At 38.6% G+C, this 13,780-nt stretch overlaps 2 protein-coding genes across 2 annotated transcripts in view; one reads left to right on the forward strand and one right to left on the reverse strand.

Annotated features, from left to right (window-relative positions):
* The first annotated feature begins 448 nt into the window (after positions 1 to 448).
* LOC132555232 (uncharacterized) lies at positions 449 to 4,318 on the forward strand. Its single transcript, XM_060219583.1, has 4 exons — positions 449 to 511; positions 665 to 1,075; positions 1,574 to 1,764; positions 1,909 to 4,318. The coding sequence occupies exons 2-4, from the start codon at positions 901 to 903 to the stop codon at positions 2,356 to 2,358; spliced, it is 816 nt and encodes a 271-aa protein (XP_060075566.1). The 5' UTR covers positions 449 to 511; positions 665 to 900; the 3' UTR covers positions 2,359 to 4,318.
* Positions 4,319 to 5,633: 1,315 nt separating this feature from the next.
* LOC132555225 (condensin-2 complex subunit G2-like) overlaps positions 5,634 to 13,780 on the reverse strand; it is a 59,695-nt gene continuing 51,548 nt past the window's right edge. Inside the window, exon 28 of the mRNA XM_060219574.1 lies at positions 5,634 to 5,830. Within this exon, the coding sequence (XP_060075557.1) occupies positions 5,634 to 5,830 (197 nt within the window). The remainder of the gene's footprint in view (positions 5,831 to 13,780) is intronic.

Here is a 13,780-nt window from a genome sequence, read left to right on the forward strand (position 1 = left end):
TGAGTTAGGTCACCCGTAGCACCCGGCTTTTCCTTTAAATGACACGACCGATGAAGAAGTTTATTTAATATGTATTTCACTCCTGACATATACACGATTATATCTTCCTCTTATCTGTTGTTTTGTTAATTTCAGTTGGGATGTTAGAAATAAGGATACAAAATTATACGATTAAATTGATTTATTGTCAATGAAGGAAAACCGAAGGGTGGGTTACTTTCTGGAATAGCCATGCCGTCTTTTCGGAAACTGCATTGTTTAGTTCAAGACAATAGGTAAATCTCTGAAAGATTCCGAATGTCTTATTTTCTATTTAGGGGAAAATTAAACGTAATGGTTATTTTTACCGGCGCCTGTCGAATCCTGATGATACGATTGGTCAGTTACTACCGGAAGACATCATTTTTAAAAATAGTATCAAGGATTGCACCATAAGTAGCGGTGCCGGTGTAACAAACGTCAGTAACACGAATGTAAGGCAAGGAGGAAGAACCCAGTAAATCCAAGCCAGGTAATTGTGGTGTAATTCTCACGATGAAGATCATTATGAACAGACCCAATACGATATCCCCCAAGCGTTTTATGTTATTTAAGCGTTTATTTAATCAATATTCTAAAAAATACATGAAAAGTTTGATATATATTTTTTTCTTTCACTTTCTAGTCCCGGCCAAGCCCGGCGCCGTCAGAAAGGAAAGAGTGACCGAGAAGCCGTCTCTTCCCACTGAGCTCGCACGAAGCCAAGGGAAAGATCGCAAACCGAAAGCCACTTGGAAGTTAAAGTCCAAGATAGAAAAGTTGCGTCAAATCGTAACAATTCACTCTCACGGAGACCCAACGATTCGCCAGAATTTAAGGAAATGTTTGAACAAACGATTAGCATCAACGACGTCGCCGAACATGGCATCGTCCCCAGAAGCGTCGACGAACTCGTCGACATGTTGGACATCGGGGCTGGACTTGCTGGAGGATTTGGATCTGAGTCTGTTCACGGACTCGTTTCAGATGCCACCATCCCCACATTCCAACAATTCTCTACATTTGGTACAGAATCCAAGTGGCCTATTTGACAACGGTAAGTACATTTATTGTAAATATATAGTGACGATAACCAAGAATGTTTGTCTCTGAAAATTAGGCAGTGTCGGAGAGGTAATAACCTTTTCTTAACTAACGCAATGCGCTTAATGAGAGCTGTCAAGCTATTCCAATATGGCGGGACAGGGATTGGGCCGGTTGAAGGTAGAGAGGTCACGTGTGATTAAAACTCTGGGTCACGTGTACAAATATTTATCTCTAACCAGGGCACCTGCCAAACAAAAGTAATCGTCGCCAACGTACGCGGAAGTTATTGAAATGAAGACAGATTATAATTATGTTATGGTAAAAATTGCTTGAATATAAAACGGGTATATTATATTTATGTATATAATCTGTGGAAAGAAAATATTGCAAATACATTCATACAGAAATTATATTCACAAACAAGTCATGGTGATATTAAATTATCGGGTATGAAAATTGCATGATATAATACTTGAAAATGAATATTGTTTATATTTATGTCTTACAGAGCTAGCTGGAATCAAACCTGATCCAGCTGCCACGACCTTTGACCTGAAAACCGATTTTACTGATGAGGGGGATGAGCCTTGTTTGGATAAGATGGGCGGTGATGTCCTTGATATGCTTACTTCCCTTTCTGATGATGTTGATGACGAGTACCTCAACAGCTTCATGGATCTGACAGGATTCCTCCAGCTGGTAAGTATTTATCATTTGTGCTGGATTTGTCTGATGTTAATGTAACTCAAGGTCACAGATCTCTCTTCACAATAACAGATTTACTTCGAAATTTATTTATCATGTGAAAAAAGATTATATATCAAAAACCTTTTTGTTCAATAGGAGGATTCAAACCTTGGTAAACCTGAAGAGGTTTCACTGACACCACCAGAGCCTGAAGTAGTTGAGGAACCTGTCCAGACAAGTTCCCTGAAACGTAAGCGTGATGTAGTGTGCGAGGAGACAGAGCCATTTTCAGCTAGCTTTGATCATGACTATGTCTCCAAGAAACCTCGTACATCTACATCTTCTGCTATGGAGGATGAAGTGTTCGACTTCGAAAAACCTACAACTAAGATTGCCCCAGCAGAGAAGTACCGAGAGAGGCGCGTAAAGAACAACATCGCATCCAGGAGGTCTCGGGAAATTCGCAAACAGAAGTATGTGAACATGGAAGAGGAGGCGGAGAGATTGGTTGCTGAGAATGCAAAACTCCGTGAACGCATCACAGAAATGGAACAACTAGCAAAAGAGATGAAAGCAACTCTGATCAGCAAATTGGCAGGGAAGTAAATTCTTTCACGGCTGTGAAGGAACTGGACAATTTACTGAAAAGATGGAGCAATCTCTTGAGTCATTGTATTTCTGTATGATATATACAATCTGTGTATAGACTAAATGTAATATGCATCAGATTGTTGAGTGTGGTAATAATATATTTGTATTATTATTGGAATAAATTTGTACAGGGAAATGTACAAAAAAAATTTAAGATATATAAAAACAAAAAAAAATGAATTGCAAATCTGACAACATGTATATGTTTTTGTTGTTCAGTTTGTCGTCTACAAATTCATTTGAAATGTTTTCATTTATGTTTAGTATGTGTTGTAAACGGTTAGTACCGTGTTTTTTTTTTATGATTATAATGAACCTCAGGAGCAAGTGGTTTTTTTTAATTATCATCAGAAGTCTGAGGTTATGCATCTTACAAGCAAGTCTTTGATGTGTTGTTATTATATTTGTGCTTTCAAAGCACAGCCCTCCCATGTACATATGTTTAAACCATGGCGAGGGCAAGAAACTTGTTATTTGTTTCCATTTATTTATTTTCTATTTTAAGTTAAAAAATATTTCATTTCATTTTGATGGTTCAAGATATCGACATAAATTTGAAATTGTCACAATGTTTTTCCTACACAAAATTGTACAAATAATTTTATATTTTTACCTCAAGTGCTTGATGATTTTATATTTTATCTATAGAAAATTGATGATTGTGGGTCAGATAGGATCAATTGAAAAGTTGAGTTTAATGTTATTGATAATCATTTACAGACTCTAAATGAAAGGATTTTTTTAGAAATAAAGATAAATGGCATGCATTATATTGTTTTGTTTACTATACAGATATTGAAAATAAAAACATTGACAATTTTCAAACATTCTAAACAATTCTGGTTCTTTTAAAACATGAGACCTTGCTATAATGGCAGATTATTAATTTTGTTCAAAGTTTATTCTGATGACTTGGTAGATCACCAGAACAGTTGATATGACCAGGTCTATGTCCAATGTTTTATTTTTGTTGATGTAACTTTTGACTAGGACAGCGAGAGAGCGAGGACTTGTAAGGACTAAGATGTTACTTTGATGATACTTTGTCTAATGGATGGCAACATTATGTAAGTGGGACAATTAAGTCGTGAAACTTCCTCCCAACAGTTTAAAATTTGAATAAATAAGGATTGTTTATAATGAAATGATTGATGGAATGGGAGAGAACATTTTTTGGAAAAGGGTAATGGATGATTACTGATGAGAATTATTTCCACAAAGCTTGCGAGGACTGACAATAACATACATTTAACAGGTTTTCTGTCTGTGTAGAGTCATCATCATTAGTTTAAAATAACTGTACGATGTGTACTAATGTAGACATAAAAACTGACAAAAAAAATCAATATGCAACATTACCGACAGAATCCTGTATATTTGATTGTTTGTATATAGAAGTTGTCTATTACATCATTATTTCTTACATATATCATTATTTCTCACAGCAATTTTACACTTGCTATTCATCGACATTTACAATATAATTGCAATCAAGGTAACTTAAATTTTTTTGAATTTTTTTCTAACTTTTAAGTCATGGATATGTTGAACATAGATGATCATATTGATACATGCGTGACAGCAGATCAATAAAGTAGTGTTGTAACAGTTCATGTATAGCTTCATACAGTCAAGAAATCTACAGGCACCAACAGCAAACTATAGATGAAGTGTGCAAGCCTGAAATTCTTAAGTAAATATTCTCAATAAGGATAAATGTCCCAAGAATTTGTGAGGTAGAAAAATTGAGGGTGAGAATTTTGAATATACTTTCTATTAATACTATGAATTTTATGCTGTAATAACTTTTCAAATATTGGTACACTTGAGAAATTTGAAAGAGAGCTGGCTGGTGGATAAAATTGTTACTGAATTTTGTTGAAGTTGATACATGTGAAGAAATGAGAAAAAAAATAAAAACAAAAAATAATAAAAAGAATGGCATTTGTTTTGTTTGAATGAAGTTTGGGCTGGTTTTCTACAGACATGCTGACTTCACTAGCTCTATCTGGCCTGAACACAACTTGTGACTATTTGACATTTCTTTGAATGAAGTTTGGGCTGGTTTTCTACAGACATGCTGACTTCACTAGCTCTATCTGGCCTGAACACAGCTTGTGACTATTTGACATTTCTTTGAATGAAGTTTGGGCTGGTTTTCTACAGACAATAAATTACATATGATGCCAGAATACATTAATTGAAAATAGAAATATCTGGTGCCTTTCTAAAGGAAAAAAAAAAGGCTGCATTATCTGTTAATATGCAAGACGTCTTTTGATGGACCAAAGGAAGCATGAATGGCCAGCATTACCTGTAATATCCTTCAATAATCTGAAGTGAAATATGATAATACAACCTCGACACATCACAGTCGATTCTTGTATTTATTTGTTACATAGTGATGATTGACCGGTTTCATTTACATTGAAGTTGTTCAGGCAAGTAAGTTTAAAAATAGATGTTACAATTGATGCTTTAAATACAACAATATAGAAAGTGGTTTAAAATGAATGAAAGTCGAATATTAAAAAAGTCATTATTTTAAACAAACTTGAATGTGGTTAACTTATGAATGAGCATTTGGAAGTATAGTCTATAAAGAAAGTTCAACTAGTGATGAAAGAGATCAAACAGTCCTTGAAATATGCTGTATACACAGTTTCCAGTGTGAGGTTACATACTGGGGAACTCGTCAATGCAGATGGTGGGCATGCTGTCTGATGATCTAGGTGGCTCTGCTAGGCTCATCATTTCACTGTGTAGTATGGATTGGGGTCCTCCTCGCTGGAGGGGTCACTTAAAGCAAGGTCCTTTCAGAAGGTCCACGGTTTCATTATACTCTGTGTGGTATGGATTGGGGTCCTCATAATTGGAGGAGTCACTGAAAGCAAGGTCCTTTCAGGAGGTCCAAGGCTTCCTCTAAGATCGGCTTGATTTTACAGTTGCTGAGGCTGAGGGATGGCCGATACTGTTCTAAATTTTACATTTTATAACAATTCATTGGTCCATGTGTCTTTTGGACGTGATGTATGTGGAATGGTGGCATTCTCTCTGGTAGTATCTCAATGGGCTCCTCATGCCCCGCAGGCATTTTTGCCCTATCTGGTAGTATCTCAATGGGCTCCTCATGCCTCACAAGCATTTTGGCCCTATCTGGTAGTATCTCAATGGGCTCCTCATGCCCCGCAGGCACTTTGGCCCTATCTGGTAGTATCTCAATGGGCTCCTTATGCCCGCAGGCATTTAGGCCCTATCTGGTAGTATCTCAATGGACTCCTCATGTCCCGCAGGCATTTTGGCCCTATCTGGTAGTATCTCAATGGACTCCTCATGCCTCGCAGGCATTTTGGCCCTATCTGGTAGTATCTCAATGGACTCCTCATACCCCGCAGGCATTTAGGCCCTATATGTGCTAATGTCACATCTTTTAAATGAAAATCAACAGATAATGCATTTGAAATGTTTCCTCACGTGCACATGAATTGTATTTGTATGTCTCTTAAGGCTTCTGATCATGGTAAATGTTTCGGGGAATTTACCGCCAGGAATTTATCAGTAAAATATGTGACTTGACTCAAACATTACTGTACACATGTAATTTGGTTGCATCTCCTTCAGCACCACTTACACAACATATAAAAAAAACTGTTCAGTACCGAGAAACTTTATTGGAATAACTCTGAGTGGGAGAAATGAATACTGTAATATTTCAATGGAATCCACATATTTGAAACTTTCAGTATATCTATTGAGCTGTGATATTGAATTTGCATCGAAAAAAATACCGGGAGGCAAAAACATCTACATTTGTATATTAAGGCATTTATTGTATGAAATATTCATACTAATTATTGCACAAAATGTTTTACTAAACATCAAGTTGGCCACCAGATTTAAACTATTTTTCCTTTTTTTTTTCTTCTCGGTACAAATGTCTGCGCAGTGTTTTGAGTACATGATAAAGGTGTCCTCATATGTGTATTATCTTGTCTACAAGACAAAGCTGTCCTCATGTGTATTTTATCTTGACTATTCATAAACAATTCACAATTCAGTTGATCTTAACTTCATTATCTGACATCATCGTAAATGTTGGTCTCTGTATCGTGTGACATCTTCAGTGACACCATGTTTTATTTACATAGCTAGTCCCAGGGTGTGTTAATTTCACGCAGTTTGTTTGTTATCATCAGTGTCAACATGTTGTATTTACATAGCCTGTCCCAGGATGGGTTCATTTCACGCAGTTTGTTTGTTATCATCAGTGTCAACATGTTGTATTTATGTAGCCAGTCCCAGGATGTGTTGACATTCACGAAGTTTACTACACTTCCATCCTCCCTCCAACACATACTTTTATCTACACTACACTTCCATCCTCCCTCCAACACATACTTTTATCTACACTACACTTCCATCCTCCCTCCAACACATACTTTTATCTACACTACACTTCCATCCTCCCTCCAACACATACTATTATCTAATTCTCCTACACTTCCATCCTCCCTCCAAAACATACTTTTATCTACACCACACTTCCATCCTCCCTCCAACACATACTTTTATCTACACTACACTTCCATCCTCCCTCCAACACATACTTTTATCTACACTACACTTCCATCCTCCCTCCAACACATACTTTTATCTACACTACACTTCCATCCTCCCTCCAACACATACTTTTATCTACACTACACTTCCATCCTCCCTCCAACACATACTTTTATCTAATACACTACCCTTCCATCCTCCCTCCAACACATACTTTTATCTACACTACACTTCCATCCTCCCTCCAACACATACTTTTATCTACACTACACTTCCATCCTCCCTCCAACACATACTTTTATCTAATTCTCCTACACTTCCATCCTCCCTCCAACACATACTTTTATCTAATTCTCCTACACTTCCATCCTCCCTCCAACACATACTTTTATCTACACTACACTTCCATCCTCCCTCCAACACATACTTTTATCTACACTACACTTCCATCCTCCCTCCAACACATACTTTTATCTAATTCTCCTACACTTCCATCCTCCCTCCAACACATACTTTTATCTAATTCTCCTACACTTCCATCCTCCCTCCAACACATACTTTTATCTACACCACACTTCCATCCTCCCTCCAACACATACTTTTATCTAAAACCACACTTCCATCCTCCCTCCAACACATACTTTTATCTAATTCTCCTACACTTCCATCCTCCCTCCAACTGACACTTTTTTTTATTTATTCTACACTTCCATCCTCCCTCCAACACATACTTTTATCTACACTACACTTCCATCCTCCCTCCAACACATACTTTTATCTACACTACACTTCCATCCTCCCTCCAACACATACTTTTATCTACACTACACTTCCATCCTCCCTCCAACACATACTTTTATCTACACTTCCATCCTCCCTCCAACACATACTTTTATCTCATACTCCGACACTTCCATCCTCCCTCCAACACATACTTTTATCTACACTACACTTCCATCCTCCCTCCAACACATACTTTTTTATCTATACTACACTTCCATCCTCCCTCCAACACATACTTTTATCTACACTACACTTCCATCCTCCCTCCAACACATACTTTTATCTACACCACACTTCCATCCTCCCTCCAACACATACTTTTATCTAATTCTCCTACACTTCCATCTTCCCTCCAACACATACTTTTATCTACACCACACTTCCATCCACCCTCCAACACATACTTTTATCTACACTACACTTCCATCCTCCCTCCAACACATACTTTTATCTTTATCTACACTACACTTCCATCCTCCCTCCAACACATACTTTTATCTACACTACACTTCCATCCTCCCTCCAACACATACTTTTATCTAATTCTCCTACACTTCCATCCTCCCTCCAACACATACTTTTATCTAATTCTCCTACACTTCCATCCTCCCTCCAACACTTACATCCTCCCTCCAACACATACTTTTTTATCTATCCTCCCTCCAACACATACTTTTATCTCACTACACTTCCATCCTCCCTCCAACACATACTTTTATCTACACTACACTTCCATCCTCCCTCCAACACATACTTTTTTATCTACACTACACTTCCATCCTCCTCCTCCCTCCAACACATACTTTTATCTATTCTCCTACACTTTCCCTCCAACACATACTTTTATCTACATCTCCTACACTTCCATCCTCCCTCCAACACATACTTTTTTATCTATACTACACTTCCATCCTCCCTCCAACACATACTTTTATCTACACTACACTTCCATCCTCCTTTCCAACACATACTTTTATCTACACTACACTTCCATCCTCCCTCCAACACATACTTTTATCTACACTACACTTCCATCCTCCCTCCAACACATACTTTTATCTACACTACACTTCCATCCTCCCTCCAACACATACTTTTATCTAATTCTCCTACACTTCCATCCTCCCTCCAACACATACTTTTATCTAATTCTCCTACACTTCCATCCTCCCTCCAACACATACTTTTATCTACACTACACTTCCATCCTCCCTCCAACACATACTTTTATCTACACTACACTTCCATCCTCCCTCCAACACATACTTTTATCTAATTCTCCTACACTTCCATCCTCCCTCCAACACATACTTTAAGTTTTCTACACTTCCATCCTCCCTCCAACACACTCACATCCTCCCTCCAACACATACTTTTATCTAATTCCTCCCTCCAACACTACACTTCCATCCTCCCTCCAACACATACTTTTATCTACACTACACTTCCATCCTCCCTCCAACACATACTTTTATCTACACTACACTTCCATCCTCCCTCCAACACATACTTTTATCTACACTACACTTCCATCTCCAACACTACACTTCCATCCTCCCTCCAACACATACTTTTATCTAATACTCCTACACTTCCATCCTCCCTCCAACACATACTTTTATCTACACTACACTTCCATCCTCCCTCCAACACATACTTTTATCTAATTCTCCTACACTTCCATCCTCCCTCCAACACATACTTTTATCTACACCACACTTCCATCCTCCCTCCAACACATACTTTTATCTAATTCTCCTACACTTCCATCCTCCCTCCAACACATACTTTTATCTAATTCTCCTACACTTCCATCCTCCCTCCAACACATATCTTCCAACACATACTTTTATCTAATTCTCACTACACTTCCATCCTCCCTCCAACACATACTTTTATCTACACTACACTTCCATCCTCCCTCCAACACATACTTTTATCTACACTACACTTCCATCCTCCCTCCAACACATACTTTTATCTACACTACACTTCCATCCTCCCTCCAACACATACTTTTATCTAATTCTCCTACACTTCCATCCTCCCTCCAACACATACTTTTATCTCCCTCCAACACATACTTTTATCTAACTCCTACACTTCCATCCTCCCTCCAAACACATACTTTTATCTCCAACACATATTCTCCTACACTTCCATCCTCCCTCCAACACATACTTTTATCTAATTCTCCTACACTTCCATCCTCCCTCAACACATACTTTTATCTACACCTACACTTCCATCCTCCCTCCAACACATACTTTTATCTAATTCTCCTACACTTCCATCCTCCCTCCAACACATACTTTTATCTAATTCTCCTACACTTCCATCCTCCCTCCAACACATACTTTTATCTACACTACACTTCCATCCTCCCTCCAACACATACTTTTATCTAATTCTCCTACACTTCCATCCTCCCTCCAACACATACTTTTATCTACACTACACTTCCATCCTCCCTCCAACACATACTTTTATCTACACTACACTTCCATCCTCCCTCCAACACATACTTTTATCTACACTACACTTCCATCCTCCCTCCAACACAAACTTTTATCTAATTCTCCTACACTTCCATCCTCCCTCCAACACATACTTTTATCTACACTACACTTCCATCCTCCCTCCAACACATACTTTTATCTACACTACACTTCCATCCTCCCTCCAACACATACTACACTACACTTTCCCTCCAACACATACTTTTATCTACACTACACTTCCATCCTCCCTCCAACACATACTTTTATCTACACTACACTTCCATCCTCCCTCCAACACATACTTTTATCTACACTACACTTCCATCCTCCCTCCAACACATACTTTTATCTACACTTCCATCCTCCCTCCAACACATACTTTTATCTAAACTACACTTCCATCCTCCCTCCAAACACATACTTTTATCTCCAACACATACTTTTATCTACACTACACTTCCATCCTCCCTCCAACACATACTTTTATCTACACCACACTTCCATTCTCCCTCCAACACTTCCATCCATCCTCCCTCCAACACATACTTTTATCTACACTACACTTCCATCCTCCCTCCAACACATACTTTTATCTAATTCACAAACACTTCCATCCTCCCTCCAACACATACTTTTATCTAATTCACTACACTTCCATCCTCCCTCCAACACATACATCTACTTACACTTCCATCCTCCCTCCAACACATACTTTTATCTACACTACACTTCCATCCTCCCTCCAACACATACTTTTATCTAATTCTCCTACACTTCCATCCTCCCTCCAACACATACTTTTATCTAATTCTCCTACACTTCCATCCTCCCTCCAACACATACTTTTATCTACACTACACTTCCATCCTCCCTCCAACACATACACTTCCATCCTCCCTCCAACACATACTTTTATCTACACTACACTTCCATCCTCCCTCCAACACATACTTTTATCTAAATCTCCTACACTTCCATCCTCCCTCCAACACATACTTTTATCTAATTCTCCTACACTTCCATCCTCCCTCCAACACATACTTTTATCTAATTCTCCTACACTTCCATCCTCCCTCCAACACAAACTTTTATCTAAATCTACACTACACTTCCATCCTCCCTCCAACACATACTTTTATCTAATTCTCCTACACTTCCATCCTCCCTCCAACACATACTTTTATCTAATTCTCCTACACTTCCATCCTCCCTCCAACACATACTTTTATCTAAATCTCCTACACTTCCATCCTCCCTCCAACACATACTTTTATCTACACTACACTTCCATCCTCCCTCCAACACATACTTTTATCTACCACTACACTTCCATCCTCCCTCCAACACATACTTTTATCTAATTATCCTACACTTCCATCCTCCCTCCAACACATACTTTTATCTACACTACACTTCAATCCTCCCTCCAACACATACTTTTATCTACACTACACTTCCATCCTCCCTCCAACACATACTTTTATCTACACTACACTTCCATCCTCCCTCCAACACATACTTTTATCTACACTACACTTCCATCCTCCCTCCAACACATACTTTTATCAACACTACACTTCCATCCTCCCTCCAACACATACTTTTATCTACACTACACTTCCATCCTCCCTCCAACACATACTTTTATCTATCTCCAACACATACTTTTATCACTACACTTCCATCCTCCCTCCAACACATACTTTTATCTAATTCTCCTACACTTCCATCCTCCCTCCAACACATACTTTTATCTAAACTACACTTCCATCCTCCCTCCAACACATACTTTTATCTAAACTACACTTCCATCCTCCCTCCAACACATACTTTTATCTACACTACACTTCCATCCTCCCTCCAACACATACTTTTATCTAATTCTCCTACACTTCCATCCTCCCTCCAACACATACTTTTATCTACACTACACTTCCATCCTCCCTCCAACACATACTTTTATCTACACTACACTTCCATCCTCCCTCCAACACATACTTTTATCTAATTCTCCTACACTTCCATCCTCCCTCCAACACATACTTTTATCTACACTACACTTCCATCCTCCCTCCAACACATACTTTTATCTACACCACACTTCCATCCTCCCTCCAACACATACTTTTATCTAATTCTCCTACACTTCCATTCTCCTACACTTCCATCCTCCCTCCAACACATACTTTTATCTACACTACACTTCCATCCTCCCTCCAACACATACTTTTATCTAATTCTCCTACACTTCCATCCTCCCTCCAACACATACTTTTATCTAATTCTCCTACACTTCCATCCTCCCTCCAACACATACTTTTATCTAATTCTCCTACACTTCCATCCTCCCTCCAACACATACTTTTATCTCATTCTACACTTCCATCCTCCCTCCAACACATACTTTTATCTAATTCTCCTACACTTCCATCCTCCCTCCAACACATACTTTTATCTAATTCTCCTACACTTCCATCCTCCCTCCAACACATACTTTTATCTACACTACACTTCCATCCTCCCTCCAACACATACTTTTTTATCTATACTACACTTCCATCCTCCCTCCAACACATACTTTTATCTACACTACACTTCCATCCTCCCTCCAACACATACTTTTATCTAATTCTCCTACACTTCCATCCTCCCTCCAACACATACTTTTATCTACACTACACTTCCATCCTCCCTCCAACACATACTTTTATCTACACTACACTTCCATCCTCCCTCCAACACATACTTTTATCTACACCACACTTCCATCATAGAAGACTAGACACTAACACATACTTTTATCTACACTTCACTTCCATCCTCCCTCCAACACATACTTTTATCTACACTACACTTCCATCCTCCTCCCTCCAACACATACTTTTATCTACACTACACTTCCATCCTCCCTCCAACACATACTTTTATCTACACTACACTTCCATCCTCCCTCCAACACATACTTTTATCTACACTACACTTCCATCCTCCCTCCAACACATACTTTTATCTACACTACACTTCCATCCTCCCTCCAACACATACTTTTATCTAATTCTCCTACACTTCCATCCTCCCTCCAACACATACTTTTATCTAATTCTCCAACACTTCCATCCACCCACCAACACATACTTTTATCTAAACTCCTACACTTCCATCCTCCCTCCAACACATACTTTTATCTACACTACACTTCCATCCTCCCTCCAACACATACTTTTATCTACACTACACTTCCATCCTCCCTCCAACACATACTTTTATCTACACTACACTTCCATCCTCCCTCCAACACATACTTTTATCTAATTCTCCAACACTTCCATCCTCCCTCCAACACATAATTTTATCTACACTACACTTCCATCCTCCCTCCAACACATACTTTTATCTACACTACACTTCCATCCTCCCTCCAACACATACTTTTATCTACACTACACTTCCATCCTCCCTCCAACACATACTTTTATCTACACTACACTTCCATCCTCCCTCCAACACATACTTTTATCTACACTACACTTCCA

This window comes from Ylistrum balloti, unplaced genomic scaffold (genome assembly GCF_031769215.1).
Source record: "Ylistrum balloti isolate Yb309-2 unplaced genomic scaffold, AGI_CSIRO_Ybal_v1 Utg370464, whole genome shotgun sequence".
NCBI classification, from domain to species: domain Eukaryota; kingdom Metazoa; phylum Mollusca; class Bivalvia; order Pectinida; family Pectinidae; genus Ylistrum; species Ylistrum balloti.

Bases quoted from the DNA above. Each gene is read 5' to 3' on its own strand.
- LOC132555232 (XM_060219583.1), top strand. From the start codon at position 901: ATGGCATCGTCCCCAGAAGCGTCGACGAACTCGTCGACATGTTGGACA. The intron at 1,076-1,573 runs GTAAGTACATTT...TATGTCTTACAG, and splicing joins AAGTGGCCTATTTGACAACG to AGCTAGCTGGAATCAAACCT. The intron at 1,765-1,908 runs GTAAGTATTTAT...TTTGTTCAATAG, and splicing joins TGACAGGATTCCTCCAGCTG to GAGGATTCAAACCTTGGTAA.